This window comes from Equus quagga, chromosome 9, assembly GCF_021613505.1.
Source record: "Equus quagga isolate Etosha38 chromosome 9, UCLA_HA_Equagga_1.0, whole genome shotgun sequence".
NCBI lineage: Eukaryota > Metazoa > Chordata > Mammalia > Perissodactyla > Equidae > Equus > Equus quagga.
The window spans coordinates 82,552,791-82,573,437 of NC_060275.1; the positions used below are offsets into that span (position 1 = coordinate 82,552,791).

At 37.0% G+C, this 20,647-nt stretch overlaps 1 protein-coding gene across 3 annotated transcripts in view; it reads right to left on the minus strand.

Annotated features, from left to right (window-relative positions):
* The window catches only part of ITGA1 (integrin subunit alpha 1), a 157,436-nt gene that overhangs the window by 35,069 nt on the left and 101,720 nt on the right, over positions 1 to 20,647 (minus strand). For all 3 annotated transcript variants that reach the window (XM_046672423.1, XM_046672422.1, XM_046672421.1), the window contains exons 12-19: positions 15,561 to 15,703; positions 12,432 to 12,575; positions 10,973 to 11,230; positions 8,585 to 8,715; positions 6,935 to 7,101; positions 5,350 to 5,486; positions 3,461 to 3,571; positions 1,295 to 1,504 (exon numbers count right to left, since the gene is read on the minus strand). In XM_046672423.1, coding sequence (XP_046528379.1) covers positions 1,295 to 1,504; positions 3,461 to 3,571; positions 5,350 to 5,486; positions 6,935 to 7,101; positions 8,585 to 8,715; positions 10,973 to 11,230; positions 12,432 to 12,575; positions 15,561 to 15,703 — 1,301 coding nt within the window. The remainder of the gene's footprint in view (positions 1 to 1,294; positions 1,505 to 3,460; positions 3,572 to 5,349; positions 5,487 to 6,934; positions 7,102 to 8,584; positions 8,716 to 10,972; positions 11,231 to 12,431; positions 12,576 to 15,560; positions 15,704 to 20,647) is intronic.

Genomic DNA, 20,647 nt, shown 5'->3' on the forward strand with positions numbered 1-20,647 from the left:
TCTCTGTCAAGTGAGGTCAGTCATACTCTTATTTCATCAAATTGAAAATGCCACTGAATATGAGTCTCACCAGTAATTGGTGAAATAAGAAGGAAAAATAATGCTGCCAGTTAAATAAACATCAATTGTAAAATGCAATTACAGAAATGTTAAAATGTAAAAAAAATGGTTTATCATAGAATCTCTGTAGTATAGTAATACCTACTTACAAAAGAATTAATCAGAATTAAATAAGTGGAGCCCATGGAAGAGTACCTGGGACATAATATGACTCAAGAAAAGACTGTCATTATTATTATTGTCGTCATTGTGAACAGAAGTAGAGGAGAGGCATTGTTGACTTTAGAATTCTGACTTTCGGCCAAGGCCATGAAGTCAGTGGAAGATACAGGCAATGATTTTTAATATAGTCTCCTTTCCAGAGAAAAATTCAGTGGTAATATTTTCCCAGTGTCACTTTGCACACGTGGATTTATAATTAACATTCTTTACTGAATCTAAAATATGTGGTAGCAATATATGACATTTTTTTAAGCCTATCTTAGCCATCATGTCTCTATGTGATATCCCAATAAATGGAGAGAAATATTAGTGAAAGTCTGAATTTATAGAAACTAGACAATAAAGTTTTAATATGATATATAACAAGTATATTGGTTTTTAATATGAATCATATATATTACTGATTCATATAAACATACACAGAATTTTAATTCAGGAGGATTCATTCACAGTTCAGAATGAAAAGCAAAATTCAATTTGGAAGTATTATTTCTGATATAGCATCTTATGCAGCTATACGTTATTGCCAAAAAAGTGCAAATCTGTCATGGCAATGAGACACAGTCATTTAACACAACTCTGTTGACAATATAAGGTTTTTCATAGAAAGCGGGAAATGGTATCATGATTTTTCTGCATGTAAATTTTTTTGTTCAGCTCTTATATTACTCCCCCCATCTCTATTAAACTGTTTTGACTTTGATTGTGTTTATTTTTTTCCTTGACTCAGTCTCAATTTCAGCAGTGTAAGCCCTCTGTGAAAATCCAATTTTGATACATCAGCGATCCTTTCTCACACTGAATCTGAGTCATACATCTCTAAAGAAATATATCAAAACAAAAGCTTTAAAAAAAAGCTTGGTACTTCCACCATTAGTGAATACTAATTTTGTGCAAAATGCTTTATATTCTTCTAAAATCGATGCAATAAAAACAATTAGCTCAGTAGTATGAAAAGTAGGTTCAAAAAGGCTTATTAACAGAATAAATAAATATGAAATGACAAGTTTACCTCAATTCCTGAAAAAATTAGATTTGGAGAATAATTCACGATGGTCCTGGTGTTATAGGCACTGTCCTTTTTATTTTTGACTGTGAGGCTAACATTGAACTTATCGTTGTGGGACCTGACAATAAGCAGACCCTTTTCAGTGGTGGATACATCCAGGGTGAGGTCCGAGATACATTTTTCCTTGTTTCCACAATCTTTGGCAAAAGGAATCTGAAATGGTCGCAGAAAAGCATTTTTCAAAATTTAGTTAAGAAACCCATAAAGAGAACAGATTTCATGGCAGAAATCATAAGGAACTTTAAATTTGTTACTATAATTTATAGGGGAAAAGAATAAACTTTTACTTTTGGATATAAATTCTTCCAGTCCTTTAAAGAACGAACAGCTTTCACAGATGTTTTTCACGGGCTTTAGTCTGCCAGACTAGAACAGTTTCAAAAAAATCAAGTCAAGTACTTTAAATCATATGAGAGAAAACTTTAACATTCAACTCTGATCATTAGATTTTTCTTTTTTCTGCCTGAGGAAGATTGCTCCTGAGTTAACATCTGTACCAATCTTCCTCTATTTTGTATGTGGGATGCCGCCACAGCATGGCTTGATGAGTGGTGTGTAGGTCAGTGCCCGGGATCCAAACCCATGAATCCCGGGCTGCAGAAGCAAAGTGTGTGACCTTAACCGTTCTGTCCCTGGGCCAACCCCTGATTAATAGATTTTTTTATTGAAAAGAATCAATACCTAGGAATGTAATAGAGCTCAGAAAATGGTGAAGCCACATAACTGGGAGCTTTCCTTGACTCCTCCTCTTCATTAGTCCCCTCCTCTCTCTTTTCCAGTGTATCACCAAGAACTGTCCATTCCACCTCTCTTCTAAATATATCCCAAACCTCTCTGTTTCCACCACTGCTTCTCCTCCAGCTATCCTTATTTCCTCCCTGAACTAAAGCAACAGCTTCCTATCTGGTCTCTCACATTCAGTCTTGTTTCCCTCCAATCATTCTCCACATTGCAGCTGAAGTAATCCCTAAAAAAATACAAATCCAGTGCTATCACTGAACCAATTAAAGTCATCAATAGCATTCCATTGCTCTTCAAAAAAGTTTACAGTCTGTACGGTGGCACAAAGTCAGGAATGATCGGGCTCCTGCCTATGCCTTCCGCCTCATCCCACGTCACCTTCCCCCTTGCTCTTCAGCTGCAGCCGCACTAATGAGTTTAGTTTAATTCCTTTTGCCTCAGAACCTTCATATGTATCTCTCTGTCTAGAACACTGCTCCCTCCAGTCCTCTAAATAGGATGGAAAAATCATCCTGTGCTTTAGTCTCAACTTAAACGTCACAGCTTCCGGGGAGTGCTTCCTGACTCCCCAGGCTAGGCGGAAGTTCCTGTTGAGCTCTGAAGTTCTCCTCCAGGGCACAGGCTTTAATTATGACTTGGTACCTGTTTCCTAGGTTAGACTGTAACCTCTGATGCCTAGTACACACAGCCACTCAATAAATATATTTGGAAGGAAGGAAGGACTAGTGGAACACGGGTGCATGGGGAGAACTGATTCCCCATCCCTGACGTTTTCTCCATTGGTGCCACATTTGTGACCCCATCCTTTTACCTGCTCACTCTCTTTTTCTCAGGGGTGGACTCTGAATTTGGAAGCAAGAACTGAGTGAACACAGCTCAGTCCTTTCCTATCTCTTCCGCTCCTGGGGCAGCGATATGCCACGGGAAGCATACATTCTGCTCTATATCTCCATTTTGCAGGTTTTACGAGGTGGTCCCCATGAAGAAGGCCTGAGACTGCTGAGTTCTGCTGATGACCTATTTGATTATCTGTGGTCTAAGCCTGGTTTAGTAGGAAGACACCCATTATACCTAAACCATGCCCTGCAAATGTCCATTAGTAACAAAGGGGAGTTCCAGTTCTTTCAATTGGTCTTTCTTTCAGCTGGTCCTAAATTCAGGAGAGATAAAAGTAGTGTCATTTATAAGTTCCCTTAAACTCCAACAATAGGAAGTTAGAAGAGTTGGCAAAAGTCTAGAAGAGTCTAATTCTTTTTATTTTTTTTAATATAATTGATTTAGGATTGTGTGTGTGTCTTTCTACATGTTTCAGGTTTTTTCCTAATATATTCACAAATAGATATTCTGAATGCAAAAAAACTGACTTACATATTCATGCACTGAATTTGGTAGAGAATCATCAAGAACAGGCCCATTTTCTGGATCGGTAAGATTAAAATCCAAAGTTATTCTTACAGAATCCCGAAAGTCATGCTTGTCCTAGAGGTCGAAACATAAAATATATCATTGGCATCATATTTACTGGATGTTCTGACCTTGTTATGGCTTTCTTCTGCTGCTCCTGTGGGTCAGGCTTACTGGGACATCCTTTTGCACTTGATCTAACTATATGACCTCATCAGGCTTTTGCTTCACAGAGGCATTGCCCTTCTGCCCTGACAAGGGACACTGCTGGAATGCAGAGGCTTCAGTTATGACCAGATGACTCACCTCCAGTTTCTCACAGGGGCCTGCTGGAGTGATGGGGTATGTCTTACTTTGCCATGTCAGGATATACCACTCCAAGTGACTTGCTTAACAATATCGTTTCTCTTGAGACCTTGAGCTAAAAGTCATTACGTAATACTTGTAGGAAAGTCTCTCAACTTCAGAAGAGCAAACCTTCTTTAAATTGAGTTGCATTTCATTATTATAATATATACCTTGAGTTGTAAGAATTTTACAATGTGAAATGATAAGCAAATAATGTGAATGCGATCAATATTGTTTATACTATCATCAGGGACAGCCATCTTCTATGGCATGTCTAGAATTATGAGCTCTGTATACATTATTGAGAATTATTCAGGAGTGCTCCAAGATGAATAACTATCATAGTCTTTATTTTACAGATGAAAAACTGAGCCTCTAAGAGACTAAACAACTTTATCAAAATCACTCGGAATGTGGTGAAGCTGGAATGCAAATTCCATCCTGGCTGACTCCAGAACAAATGTTAACGTATCCATTAAAATCCAAAAGAATTTTGGATATTTTGAAACTAGTTCATTCCTTTTCATACCAGTGCCTAGACATGGCTAGATACTAAATTTTGGACAAATATACCATAGAAGAATCCACATTTTCTGTCACTTTCCTGCCCCTAACTATAAGATTTTCAAAGTATAGAATATAAAAACATGAAGAATACAGAAATAAGTCAGAGATGGGGAAAAATTGGCCTATTTCCTTTAAAATTCCAAGATCACGTTCAAGTCTCTAAATCTCAATCTTGGTTGCTAAAATAGGTGTTTTCTCATTACATCCATTCTGCTTCTTTTTTTTTGTATCAGGCACATTTTAAGAAAATATTTAAGAAACTCCTGCCCTTAGATGGGAATTCTCTCCACATATGTAGTGAGCCAATAAAATACATTCAAAATGGTTCAACCTGGTTTACTAGCCATCTCTGGAGATTAATAATTTGCTTTCCAAGGCTCTCTCATCCACTGAAATAGAAAGAAATTTAGGTAGCACAAAGTCTACAGATGATAGAAAATATGAGATTTTTTTTCCCATCAATTTAAGGTCAAGGAGTGAAATATGTAGTTCAGTGGATGAGAAGAAACGGCAGACAGCATATGGCCCAAAGGTTTCCCCTCAGGCGGTATAACCACTTATCATTCACATTTGACAGACAAGGCCCACGAAAGTTAAATGATGTTTTCAAGTTGAAAGAATAAATGAATGAATGAAAGAAATGAAAAAATGGATGAAGACACAAGATCTCTTATTAGCTAGGGCACTGTGCCTTTTACTATTCCATAATATATGCATGTCTGATACACACACAGGGAAGATGAAAGATATTTTATGAAATGTATTTGGAAATTAAAAAATCAGACCTGTAGTTATCTGATAAAGTGACCAAACAAAATAAAATTTATTTTGTGATGTGCTCTTTGAAATAAAACAATCAGATTGGTTGACTTGAAATGAGACAGCTAGATTTTATGCTTGACTTGGAATAAGGCAGCGATAATATATGATTTACTTGCCAACATGTAGAAGGAATGCTTAGTGCATTCTGACTCTCGAACTGTGATGTTTCTTTGAATCTTTCTCTCTTGGGTTCCAGAGAAAAAACTTCGTGATATCTGCCTTAGTGAATCGAGCGTGACACGGTATTGCAGATCTATAAAAAGAAAAAATAGAATAATTGACAGAAATATTTATTTAGGGTGATTTTCATATGGTCCAGCTCATTAAATTAGCATTATAGAAAAACCTCTCGAGCAGTCAGTCAACAAAAATTTTCTATTATTCAGCATATAGACACTCTGAAAGCACAGTGGCATCAAAGTCATGAAGACAACCTTGACGAAGTCTATAGACCTGCTTTCTGAGTTCACTATGCTTTTAATGTTTAGTTATACTTATTTTATAACGTATATGTATGTATGCACACACATACACACACGTATGTGCATCTACATATCACCTAATTTTGTGACCATGCCATGCCTGTGTTTACTGGGTTTTCCCTTAAAGCACTTTTTTAGTTTAGAAATGTTGGAGCCCTGCTTAGAATATTGATTATGTTATATTTCAACAGAGACAAAAATATGCACTTACAACATTTTTGCCTAATTTATAAAAAATGTCGTTTTAGATTATGTTCCAAGCACATTAAAAAAATAAGCTTAATATATAAGTTTAACAAAATAAGCAGACCACAATAAAAAACAAGTTAAACCTTATACTTTCTATGAAGGCAACAATCCTCCTTATTTGATGGCTTAGTTACTATATAAAAATTAAATAAGACTGAGATAATGTGGTGTATGAAAATGTAAATCACTATTTTACATTCCTCTACCTCATTTATCTTCTAGTCAGAGGACAACTGCAGAGCATAAATATGCACATACAGAGCAAACTAAGAAAAACAGATTTTCAGGATTAATGGTTTTTCTCCTCCCAGTTATATTTGGTTTACACAGTAAATTACTCTTCTGCAGCCAAGGGCCTTCATAGTTTTGACTACAACATATTTCAGTATCATTAAAAAACTGCCTTAGGCAGTGTAGACTGTAGACAGGAGGGGGACACCCAGGCTGATGTGTTGTGCCTGAGCAGACACACACGGAATATGTCTGACTCTCAACACCCAGGGTCACCTTCTGTATGGACCACACGGCTCTCAGGAAGGTGGAGTGGCAGAGAGGTGATGCTCTCTGCAACACCAGTCTTCCTGGACAGAGGGCAGAAGGAGGTCTGTGAAGATCCCCAGGAAGGAAAACCAGCCTCATTTGGAGCCTAGTTTCCAGACTCCACCTCTGAATTCTTTTTTTCCCCTCAGCACCTGATTGTTCTTAGCAAATTGAAGAGCCAGAGGGAAACTATAGAATGTTGAATTCATTGTATATAAACATATAGTTTCTGCTCCAGAATTTACTGGGTTCCATATCCTATTCTTTCTGCAGCAGAATGTTTTCCAAGGTTCAGCATGTTCACAGGGGCAAATGTGATGTGCAGATCCCTATCTTCAGGGGAAATACAGTATCTCACTGGATTTCATCATGCTGCAGCAAATATATTGTCCTCCTGCCCCAAAGGACTTGCTACATATATTACACTTACCAGCTTCATAAATCGTGTCTTCTTTGGACTTTAATTTCACATCAAAACACACTGTAGCATTTATGCACACTGTTTCCTTTCCCTCCACACGACAGTTTTTCTTCTGAATATTCACTTTATTGGGCTCAAAATTCATGGTCACTTTAACTACAGCCACATCTCGGGACCTACAAACACATAAATGGTGGCAAGGACTCACACATTTTCCCAGTTAGTGAATGCCGTCATTTCGGGAGTGCAAAGGAAACACACCGAAGGGGAGTCTTCTTTCTGTATAGTGCAGGCTCTCAGGACTCCATTTCTTCGGGGAATTTTTGAAACAGAAGAGATTGTATCTGATGTTCTGAGGATACCCAGGTTGTTTTGGAACCATCTTAGGCTTTTGGTTCTGAAGAGTAGCAAAATATGCCACCCCAAAATATGATTATATAAGTTTAGGACACGTCACCCCAAAATACCCTGCTTTAGTATATTGATTATTTTGAGCTGTAGGCACTTGAAAGATAGCAAATGCAGGGAGAGGCTTTCTCTGAACTCCTCTTATCTGCCTAAAGACAGATCCTCCAAAAGGAACTCAGTTGTCATCAATCCCCTCCTTCTGAGCTCATCAACCAGGGAGGATGGACTCTCATCGAAGGAGAAAAGACAAAAAATAGAATTTAAAAGGATAACGCTTTTGGCAGACTGAAAAAGGAAGGACCTTTTATTGATGCAATTTTTTTTTTTTTTTTAGGAAGATTAGACCTGAGCTAACATCCGTGCCCATCTTCTTCTACTTTATATGTGGGATGCCACCACAGCATGGCTTGACAGGCAGTGTGTAGGTCCATGCCCGGGATCCGAATGGGCGAACCCTGGGCCACCAGAGCAGAAAGTGCAAACTTAACTGCTCTGCCACTGGGCTGGCCCCCTTCTTTATATTTCTTAATGAAGTTTGTAACATTTTTTAAAATTATCATGCCAAATTCTCATTAAGGTTATTCTTGATATTTTTAGTCACTTTTTTCCAAATAGAATCTTTTGTGAAATTGTGTTTTTTAACCGGTTAAAGCAAGAGTTATTAATGTTATTAATTAATAAATTATTAATAAATTAATAAGTAAATAGTATTAATGTATGTAGCTAACCATTGACTAGGATGTTACAATTAACTGAAATTAATTTGGGGATGCAGACATTTTAAGGGCTGTGCAAAGATATTATTGAAGATACTACTATCCTTGACCTGCAATATAAAGACATTCAGACAGTGATGAACTGCCTAATTATACACATTAGGTAAATGAATGAAGAGTCAATTACCCCTAAAAGCTTGTAAGCAACTTGGGGATACTGTCTTGTTCATGTACATCCTCAATGAGGCCCTCTTCCTCCCTATGCCTCCCCCCGAAAACAGAGTATGTGTCTTAGTACCAAGCACATAATAGATACCTCAAACTAAGGGTTGATTCCACTCTTTCCTTTAATATGCTTTCTTTATTTTTAAGATTTATCGACTCCTCCAGCTTCCAAAACTGCGCAATTTTTATTTAAATAATAGAGCACAAAAGGTATTAGATATTGGTATGTCACGAGCTCTGATCATACTCTGAGCGCTGGAACTATTTGTGAAATATTATCTGATTAATTGAATGTTATTAAAATACTTACCAGAAGAGGGCAGCACCACCAAGGCCCCCGATAGTCACATCAGTCAGACCATCACCATTTAAATCCATTTCTCCATGGATAGACTGGCCAAAAAACTTCAGTGTCTCGCCATCTCCACCTGATGGAATACGCTGTGAAAATCCCAGCAGATAGTTTTTATGTTAGAAGAGTCTCTTCAAGAACAGTTTCAAATAAATCTGAGGACTTGCACTGGTTAACAAAAAATTAAAATTAAAGATCTTTTGGAAACCTGCCCAAGAGGCCCCTCATGTGGAGACAAGAGGAATTACTCAGATATTCCCAAAGGATATTCTTTTTATAGTCCAGACAAAATCGTTTCAGGGTTACTGACACCAGAGAGAGGGGAAAAAATTATATAATGTCATCTTGCCTAATCCTGAAGGGAAACATTGTTAGTAACTGGCTCTGCTTTCTAGTTCCTGTTCAATCCCCATTACACAGGGATATTTAAAGGTGCTGGAAACCTTGAAAACATATCATGCCGGCAAACCTAGGAGTCAATTTGGGGTTCACTGAAATTTGGGGCTGAGCATAAATAACACATTCCATGAAATACATTTTTCAATATGTGATCTTCTTTACTGTTTGTCCAAAATTGTTCTGAAAGTCAAGGGGACAATAGATTCGCATCCATTCACATGTACCCACAATGTTGGGAAGGCATAAGTGAACACGGACTTACTGATTTGGGCACATCCCCATACATAATATGTTTGATATCGCTACTTCCTCACTTAGCTTTGGTTCAAGTTGATACTATTTTAATAGAATCTGATGGCAAAGAGACAGGACGGACAGAGCCTCCCCAAACTTGGGGTCTTCTCCTGCTCTTTTCCACTTAAATTCATAAATTAGGAAGCCAATTAAGGCAAACCAAATGGAAATAGTTTTCATGCTTAAATGTTTGTGGTTCATTAGGAAGTATTTCCTTATGTTTTCAGCAAACAAATCGGGAGATATCTGCCTCACTGATTCTGTTGATTCAGTTTGATTCTGGTTCATCTCATACACAAGCAACACCTCTGGTTACCATGGAAATGAGTGAGCGTATCCTCTTCTATCCTTGGGAAAGCATTTTGCCAATAATTAAACAAACTCAACTCTAAGATTCTTTTTTGTTGTTGTTTAAAGCTACATCTTGATTTGCCACCATTTTGCAAAATAAATTGCTTATGACAATCTTAATGATTTACAAATCCTTTTCTTTCTACTACAAATGCCACTCCATTAAATTTGCAGGATTAATAGTGAAGGAATAAAGTGGCAAAACACAAGAATGGAACGCAATCTTCTTGCAGTTCCGGGTTCTATCAAGCCCCAATGGTTAATATTGCCTGTTTCCAGCTAGATAAATAATACCGTAAAGATTTTTAACAGAAACAAGTCATTTATTAAAAGGATAGGAGAGTTGTTAGTGAAATATGCCCTTTATTTTGTTGTTTCACTATTAATGTCATTATCACTTTATGAAAAATTAAGCATCACAACTTCCCAATACACAAATAGATTTTGAGAATTCTGTTGACTCTAGTACCAAAGAGAAAAATCAAATGGAAAAAGAAATAATTGATGTTCTGATTTTCTTTTTATGTTATGTAAGCTAGAAAGTAGTGAGTTCTATTTTATTTATAAGTAGTTGTTCAAGGCCTAACAAACTATGGTTACTTAAAAACAGACAATTAAATTAGAAGAATTCCTGTAAACTCTCTTATGTTTATTAGTGCATTAAACACTTCTGTAAATGGTTATTTTTCTCATGGAGGAAAAAATTACACTTATGGATTAGAGCCAATAACTGACAATACATTTAAAATAGGAATGACAGAAATCCCCTGCAGGTTAAGCTTAATTATTCAGATGTTCTTCCAAGAGGGATTACTTGTGAGACGATTATAAATCTTCAGGAACCCAAATTCATTTGCTGAAAATATACCAATTTAATTCATAAATATAAATGTAATGCAATTTTATTATAACAACAGGGATATTGAGTATAAAAACAATAATCTCATTTCCTTTATTGGCAAAATTACGTAATTACTGTTTTCTCATTCAGAAAGTGGTACCCTCTGTTTAGGATCAGACACACTGCAGATGTTAAATAGCATTGTTCAAAAGTGATCTTTTGTTTTGTACCATTTCACAAGATCAGATTATGGAGACATGGCAAATAACAACAGAAAAAGCTAGATAAAAGGACAAAATATAAAGCAATTCTTTTAGAAAGAAAATGTAGATGAGAATAAGAAATCTACTTTCCGAATCGAGTCAGAAGAAATAAATTAACTCATGAAGCAAGACAGGAGATGCCTGGCACTGAACCCACGGATCACTTCAGGACGAGAAGCCGGAGGTTTAACTTCTTACTTGTGCATACTCTTTCCTTATAGTCCTGCCGCTTCCATGATAAATGTACACGGCTCCCCCGTGATCATCTTCCAGGGGAGCGCCTATCACGATGTCATTAAACCCATCAAGATTGAGGTCTTTCACAGCAGCAATAGCTGTTCCAAAACGAGCCCCGCATGGCTCATTTTTGTTTTCTTTTGTGCATGAATTGTGCTTCAGAGATGAACAGCAAGTCTGTTTAATGGGTTCCAGGCTCATTTGATATTCAAACCTTGTCTGGAAGAGAGATAAACAGGATACTTATGGATTTCTGTCATTACTACAGCAGAGTGGAATTTTTAAGTGCATACTAAATCAGTGCTATTAAAAACCATTTGTATATCAATGGTAAAGTTTATGAAAGTTCTTAAAAAAGGATGCCCAACTGAGAGCAAAGTTAGAGATTTCAAAGAACCGACTGCAGGATTGTGGGAAAGAAGAAGACATATTGAGGATTTTCACAGACTCTCTTTTTAATGCAATCGGGTGAGTATATAACTCAGCATCTTTTTAAAGCAGAACTGAATTTTTAAATCCTCAGTTTGTCACTATCCTTTCTTCATCCAATATTGTGCTTTGAAAAGTCTCTATATATTATCCCCTAAAGGACAAACAGAAAATTTACGCTTTCAGAAAACAAATTTTTCCAAAGCTGTCCAGAGTGAAAAAAAAGACCCCAAACCCAGAAAAGGACAGCAAGTACTGGCAACGATGGACAGGAAGACACTTTCTTGGAAAAAAGGGAAAAACAGCACAGGACCAAAAAGTTGACAGAAGGAAGCCAAAAAAATGATAGGAAGAAACATAATTTATGATTTAAAATAATTAATATAAGAAAGATTTAAGCATTTAAAAAGCTAAATAGATGAATACTGACTTTGCTATAGACCACAAAAACTCTTCTAATGATGAAATCAAGAATTATTTCACTTAACACTGATATCTAAAATCAGGAGTGGAAAACAAATCCCACTCCAGTGAAGTATTCCAGAGACCACAGTAGTTTCTGCAAGTGTCTGGTGTCATTGCCTTAAAATGCACTCTATCGCCACAGTCTCTCCACTCTCGGTCCTTATCCCCCCACCTCATGCAGCTTTAACTGCTCATGTCACCCACCTCCAGGCCAGTGCTCATGATGGTTGCCCTGTGACTTTACTTAGGAGTTTAGTGAGATTTATACTTATCTTTATCCTCAATATTCTGTTAAAAAAGAATAGTTCATACTTCCAAGTAGAAAATATCTAAGGATTTGAACTATTTTATTAAAATTCTAAATGTTCATTTAGAAACTGAGGGATTAGTGGGGTAGACAATCCCTCAAAGCTTCTTCGCTTCTTTTACCAAACTGAGTGAAAAATTAGAACTACATTAATTATTTGAAATTGAAAGTAAGGAAAAGATTTTCCCCGATTTCTATCAAACCCACAGTTACCATTACCTGATTCAGAGTGTACACGTACACTTTTCCTTGTTCCTCTTTCTCTGTTCCCATGTACATGGGAGCTCCAACCAGAAGAATGTCAGTATTAGAATCTTTATCAATGTCAATTGTTGTTAACACACTGCCAAAATAGGAACCGATCTAGGGCAAAAAACAAAACAGTCTGATGACCATCAGAAATTCTCAAGGAAGCTAAAAACTTGCATTTCTTTTGTTATGCCAATCTAGAAGAGTATTTGAGATTTAGATGGCAAAGGAAATGAAATAGAGAAACCAATGCCACCTGAGAGCTCTTTATTGGCTTTTGCATGAGGCTAGTGAGTAATAAGTCGGGTCCATCCTTAAGGATGAGCAGCTGCTATAGATTCTGCAGCTTGACAGTAGGAGAAATGATTTCTTTTAGATTTCATCCTAACCTCTCTTTCTTCTCCACAAAGCATAAAAGATCAGTAGTGATAAAATGATTTTTTTAAAGGAAATAAAATGAAATAAACAATAGAAGTCATTCTGGAAAGGCTTCAGTATACATTTAAATACAGTAACATGAAAATGTGGAATAAAATACATTATGAGGAGCTGAATTTTATCGGAATTCTGGTGCAGCATATTTCACCTCGTAGTCTCAGAAGACAGTCTACTCAACAAAATGACTTAGTCTTGTCCCGGCAGCTATGGGAAGTGGAAAAATATAAAAGGATTGTAGGGGGGACCATCCCCTTGTAGCAATGTATTTTCTCTTTTAAAGATAGGGATGTATTTTAGGGGAATGCAGGTGACTACACTTCATTATCTAAATGCGATAACCTTACCAAATATTGAGCTGTGTATTTGATGCTTTTGATAATTCTCTTATTGACATTTCCTGTCTTAGCTTCCATGATTTTATTTTTGATCTCCTGATTCTCCCACTATATCATACACTATCCTTCCTTTTCACCTTTCTGGCTCCTTTCCCTCCTCCCATCCCCTAGATTTTGCCCCCTCCCCCACAAGGTTAGACCTGCAGTTTTTCCCCATTCTCTTACTCTAGATGCCGAATCCTCCCCAACATTTCCATTACTGCAGATTGCACATTTCCGTCTATCCTCCTCCTCAAGGCTCCAGTTCTACATTTCCAGACATTGCTAGACATTTAGACAGCTGCCAGACATTGGCTTTTTTGAATGTCCTTTTCTCACTGGCTTATGAATGGTATAAAAGGTTTTTCAAAAAGTTGAATTAATTACAAACATAAATAAAGTGTTGTAGGATCTGGCAATATTGGGCCTTCATTCCCACATGGTAACAGGCATCTGGAGCTGAGCTAAACCTTTATATGGCTCAGGCGCTGCCAGGCCATGGTTTCCACCACTTCCCATTGTCTTCTGTCCAGCAGCTTTAATTATTTATTTTACCTACCTGGCACCCACAACCATTTGAATTTGTGCTCACTGTTATAGGAAACATGTCTAAAATCAAATACCATTTTAAAAAATATCTAAACTATTGGGGTTGCTGACATTCTAATCATGGTGCCATCTTTCTCCCAGATTCCCAGGCTTGAAACTCAGATCATTCATAATTTAAATCATTTGTGATATTCTCTTCACATGTTCATAAGCAATTTTTCATAAAATTTTATACTTCCTGTCTTGTAGACAATTGATAGAGTGATAATGGACCTCAGATGTTGTCCAAAATGTTTCATTTTACAACCTTGCTAATTCCTCCTTATTTATGTTTACCATGCTCTCTCCTTCTCCATTTTTATTGTTGTTATACCATTTCAAGTTCTTCTCACTTCACCCATGAGCTACAACAAGAGCCTTGTTTTTATTGTTGATGCATTTTCTGATGATAAATGTGAGCAAAAGGCTAATGAAACACTTTCACCTGGTATATGAGAATCTGACCTGGAGTTTACTCTAACTCCGTTCCCCTTGAAATATGATGAGGGAAGGATTTCAACTATATTACCAAGCAACATCGAGTGTGGTAAAAATAAACTCTGATTGGGGCATTGCATTTGGGTCGCGTGGAACTAGAAATACTTGATGGAGATAACATATTTTGGGCTTCCTAGAATGCAGTGACCCTTCCAACTGCATGCCCTTAAGGGGACCCTGGAAGCTGTGTCTATGGCATTGTCATAAAAGATACTGGCTCCTCTAGGGCTTTAAAGCCAGCGAAGTCCCTGCACCTGCCTGATGTGTCTGTCTCCTGGCACGTAAGCTGGACTGCTGTGCTGGCTGCTACAAGGACTGCTGCAGGGGAGCAAGGCTGGCGCTGCCCCGCCCTTCACAGTACTCTGTGTGTGTATCTAGGGGGTGGGAGATGATCCAGTGAGTTGGAATATTTAGTGGAGCCCAAGAACCCCCCTTGTCCCGTGAAGACTGCAGAATAAAGTTAATAAATTCTCATTATAGGACACTTGGAAAATACAGAAAACCATGAAGAAGGAATAAAAATTACCCAAATTATCACAATTCAGTAATAATCAACAATAACATAGATGTTTCTGTTTTAAATATGTTTACTTATACTTAATTTGCATATTGAATATATAATTTTTAAACTACATTTAATATTCAATATTATCTAATGAAAATTTTCTGATTTCACATGTTACAAATAATTTGTCATCACTTCCTGGAGAAAATCCAAATTCTTTAATCTGCCCCTCAAAACTTCACACAGTCCAGGTCCACATTACCTTTTTATCTGGCTCTTTCTATGTGTCTACATACTGTCTTTCCTTTTAGACTAACCCAAATTTCATCTCTTATTAAGACTTTCTACACCAATCTTAGCTTAAAATAATCTTTCCATCTTCTGAATTTATTGTTGATGCCACTGGCACTTTCATGTTTCTTAATGTTTTAGCTCTCTTTCCTTGTATTTATATCTGCACATCTGTATCTACATCTATTATCTATACCTCCACCCCCATCCAACCGAAATGTTCCTGTGGCCAAAGATGCAGACACTTGACGTCCCTCCAAGGAACCTAGCGTGGGCCCTAATCTCAGTGGATGTTGAATATGGGGGTACTGGTTTTTTAAAAGTTTAGGACAATAGACAATTCAGTTAAATTTACATAGACAGAGTATGAATGAAATAATTTACAACAGTAATTTTCAAGCCCACCTGTTCTCCACTGAGTGTCTGGAGAATCTTGACGTCTCCACCTTCCATCCTGTAGATGATGACCTGGCCTGTATGATTGTACCGTGGCTGTCCAGCAATGTAGAGCACATCTCCAGAAACAGTGGCAGAGTTTACTGTGTAACCTAACAAAAGAGAGATGGCACGTATACTTTCTGACCCCTTAAAGTCTGCATGGAACAAATTAAGATCCATTTTAAATGATTATCCCCGAGATAATCTTTTTTTTTTTTTGAGGAAGATTAGCCCTGAGCTAATATCTGCCAATCCTCTTCTTTTTGCTGAGGAAGACTGGCTCTGAGCTAACATCTGTGCCCATCTTCCTCTACTTTATATGTGGGACACCTGCCACAGCGTGGCTTGCCAAGCAGTGCATAGGTCTGCACTCAGGATGGGAACCGGTGAACCCCAGGCTGCCAAAGCAGAACATACAAACTTTACCACTGCACCACCAGGCTGGCCCCCCTGAGATAATCATTTTTATATTTTTATATGGTCTTTTCTTCTGTTGAAAATAAATATATATATTCTAATGCAGATAAGTTTGTCTGTAGAAATCTTTAGTTTGTTCTCTGATTATCTACCACAACTGCTTTATCCTGAAAAGATATTTTTATCCCTACCCTCCAGTTTTCATTGTTTAAAGGCACAAATGATAGAACAGCGATGACAGAAAGAGAAAAACAATCCACAAAAAACTCTTGCAATCTCAATTCACCACTTTGTAATAAATCAATTGTATTTTATCTAGATGCATGTGTCTGTGCTATAGAAATTAATAATTTTATATAGTTGGAATAATAGCAAATGTAAGCTTTTTCTGTGTTGTAGCCCTGGTTTTCAAATCATGATTTTAAATGGTTGAAGCTTATTTCTCTGAATTAAGCCATAAAGACATCGTGTTTATACCACAGGATCATTTCCTGATGGAATGGTGGAATTTAGGTGGTTTTAAATTTTTTGGTATTATACTTAAGCCTGCGAAGACATCTTCGAACATTTAATTATTTTTCTTCTTTTGGATTTTTCTTGATGATAAATTTCAAGGAATACATTGCTGGATCAAATTTTCAATGGTTCTTATGATGTCTGGCAAATTGTTTCCAGAGCATTTGTACTCAATTATTCCATGAACAGCCACAGGAAAGATTAGTTTCATCCAACTCTCCCAAACATTGGGTATTATTTAATTTGTGGATATTCTAATAGATGTTAAACATAATCTAACAGTGGTACCTTGCTGTGATTTTAATTTGCATTTACTTGATTAAAAGTGAGCTTGAATAGTTTTACATATTTATTCATTCCTCTCTTTAATTGGGCTTTCATGCCCTTTAAAATCTTAAATTGTGTCTTTAAGGCAGATTAATGTTAATTTCTGTGTGAAGAATTAGATTTATTCTTTGTGTCTCTAGAGAACAGAGCTAAACCAATAGATAAGAAATTACCACACGCAGATTTCAACTCAAAAGAAGGAAAAAAAATGTTCTAACAACCAGAGCTGTCCATCATGGGAGCAGAAGGCAGGTTATTTTTCAAAATGCCGTGGAACAGCATTTCTTACTGAGAGAAAGATTGTATTGATAATTTACTTGTCAAGTATTTTACCATAAGGTACTAGTTTTACTTTCTTCCAAAATTTTAAAAAAGGAACAGAGGTTTTTATACTTAAAAATGTTTATTCTTACAAGTGCTAAAGGGAAACAATTACTCAGGCATATTTGCCTTCATGAATATTTTTCTCACATTCTCATTTCTTCATCTTTCTTTGAGCGTTAAAAAAAGTGTGCATAATAAATGATAAAATATTCTTTTGCAAACATGTTATGTATTATATTTCTTATGTTACTAACCACAATATTGCTTAAGAAGTAAAAACTTCAGGGTCATGTTTATACATAAATAAAATGGAAAAGGAGAATGTGCAAAACAGAGCCTGTTTTATTTCATGTTGTTCTACTAGGAATTATTAAGAAGGGATTGAGATGAGAGTTTTAGTATGCATTAATTTTTTTGGTAATTTTCTGAGCTATGCATGCAAACTATAAAAGAACCTTTAAAAAAAAGTTGAAAATTATGTTTGAGGCTTGGAGTTGTGTGATAATTTAGCTAATTAACTTTGATGCTTTTCACTTGACAACTACAATCATTAGTTAAAATCTTCACAAGGACAGTAACTACCAGTCAGGTAGTTACAGGTTGCAGCTTGAGCGTCTAAAGACAATAAAGAAGGAAAGAGAGAGAGGGCCAAGTAAAGTCTACTATTTTTGTTTTTGGTGAGGAAGACTGGCCCTGAGCGAACACCTGTTGCCAATCTTCCTCTTTTTGCTTGAGGAAGATTGTTGCTGAGCTAACATCTGTGCCAGTCTTCCTCTACTTTGCATATGGGAGGCTGCCACAGTGCAGCTTGCTGAGCAGTGTATAGGTCCTGCCCGGGAATGCAAACCCGCGAACCCTGGGCCACCTAAGCAGAACATGTGAACTTAACCACTACGCCACTGGGCTGGCCCAGTAAAGTCTACTTAGAATGAAAAGAACATAATTATAAACACTTAAGCTTAATACTGCTTTCTGAAAAAGAAAAGTACAAAATCGAAGAGAAAGAAAAATTGATGGCATAGCCCTGTGCATGGATTTATAAAGAATAAGTCCTGTCAGCTCTCATAATTCATTTTTTGGGGAGAGTGCTAGGATCTGGAGAGGTAATGGGAAACAGGTCTGATCTGCTTTGATTTCATGCAGTTGCCTCACATCTTTACTTTTCCTTTTGAATCTATCTGGCATGATTAAAACTCAGCAAACTGTGGACAGAGGAGGCAGGGAACAGGATCTCAACGGTATTCTCACCATCAAAATCACTCGCTAAGCACATATTCCCATAAGGCTGGGTTATAGAAAGATGAGTGTGTAACTACATCCTAAGAGGGGTTCAACAGCTTCAGCTCCTACTTTTTTCTGACCATTATTGATTAGCATGGGATTTTTTATAGAGCATCTGTCTTTTCTTTTGCTTCCTCCATAAGATTTTCTGTAGTCTAACAACTTGCAGTCCACACAGATTTCAGGCTAACACATTCAAACTCATCTTAATTTGCAACCCACACAAAGAAGGAAATGTTTTGAAAGTCTCATTTCAGATTTAAAATAATATTTGGGGGAAAAAAGCTATTTTTCTCCTCTGCCCCCTTTCTGGGTGCTTTTCTATTTTGAAAGAAATCTTACATATATTAGACTTTATGTTGGCAAAGTGTCTTACGCGCTAGCCTGTGACTAAGCTAACAAAATGATTTCTGAAATAGAAAAAACTTCACTGTAGCCCACTGTAGATAACATACCCCAACATGACCTTTTCTGGCCAGAGAGGAGTCATATATTATAAACCCCGTGGTCAGGAATGAAGTTCTCTTAGTTTTTTCTTGCCCGCAGTGATATCTTCAAGTCTTGAATTCTCTATATCTGCTTCAAGCAACCATTAACCCAAGCTTTTCGGGAATAATAAGATTTAGGGTTCTTAGGACTATTTGGTTTTAAGGCATTTAATCACATGATAACTCAGAATAAGTAGTGTTATTAATTAATGTGTGAATTTCCTAAGAGTAGCAACAACGTCACACATCTTTGTGGACTTCGCACAATGTCTTTAATTTTGAAATGAACACTGGAACAAGAATCAAGAGACCCAGATTCTAGTTTCAGAACTGCCATAGATAAATGTGACAATTTCTCTATTCCTCAATTCCTTAATTTGGAAAATTTGATGTTTATTATATGATCTCTAAGATGTCTTTTAATGCTAAAACTCAATATGAATTCTAAGCTCAATCCCTTTATTTTACATCACAATCCTCTAAATATTTAAAAGACATGCAGTGTACACTGTGTTTTTCAACAATTTCCTCAAGTTTTGTGGGGAGAAGGATGGGTACAAGGGGATCGTTTCCAGATCTGTATCCTTTAGATAATCTTTTACTGGTACATCCTAGTTCAGCATTTTCTTTTGTAATGTGTGGTGCTTAGAGCAATGGAATACTCTAGCTACTCTATGAGCAAGGCAGAATGGAATAGGACTTTTATGAGAAATAGATTAGACTTTCATTAATGCAGTTCGACACGTCTTAAGGGGTTTTAGCACTCACATTATATCTGCTGCTTACCATTCTATTTTTAATTATAGAAAATCCTCAGCCCTTTTAGTCTTCTTAAATCCTGCTGCCTCTACAGCTTTAAGATGTGCTTTTGAATAGGAAACGTATGGACCTACCAGTAAAGACCTCCCACTTTCCTCATAAAATAGCAAGAAACTGGAACAGAGAAAAAGACTTCCCTCCAGGACAGAAAGATCCCAGAGAAGAATGCTAACATGCAAAAATATGAACACCGCAAGGTACTTTTCTTTACTACTGCACCCCCAGCACCAAGAACAATGCCTGGGGCAAGAGAGGTGCCCTCAAAATATTTGCTGAGTGAGTAAAGCACTGGAAACCATACTCTGAGGGTCCTTTCCATGCTAGGCCCTCTCAGCTCTTTACTGAGACCATCTAGTGATAGAAGAGTCTCCTGCCGATCTGGAATAAGGTGATACCAGACACACAGCGCCTCGTTCCAGGCAAGTCTTTGAACATAAGATGATGCTACATCACTGGGTTTAAGTTCAATATTTGTCTGATTGTGAAGAGAGCTATTAAAGAAGAAGCTATATGACAAAACAAATTAAAATTTTCTTTTCCAAAATTAGGACCCATAGAAAGAAACTAATGACAGAGGATATTTAAGAGAATACGGGAGTCTGAGCTTCCGGATATAGGTTGAGTCAAGGTTTCTTTTTCTACCATCATTTCCGGTCCATCAGGTACAAAGGTCTTCTTGAAGTTAATAAGAATACCAGACACAAGGAGACCTCAAAAGGTGCAAAATTAGCCTAAATCATTCCCATACTAGCCAGGCATTCTCAGAAGAAAATGACCTCCATGTTCTGTTACGGCTGCTCAGGAACTAAGGCTGACTGGAAACTTTCATGGGTCCTGTAAAATATCTAACTCCTGGAACTGATCTTGCTTACACGGTTGTAA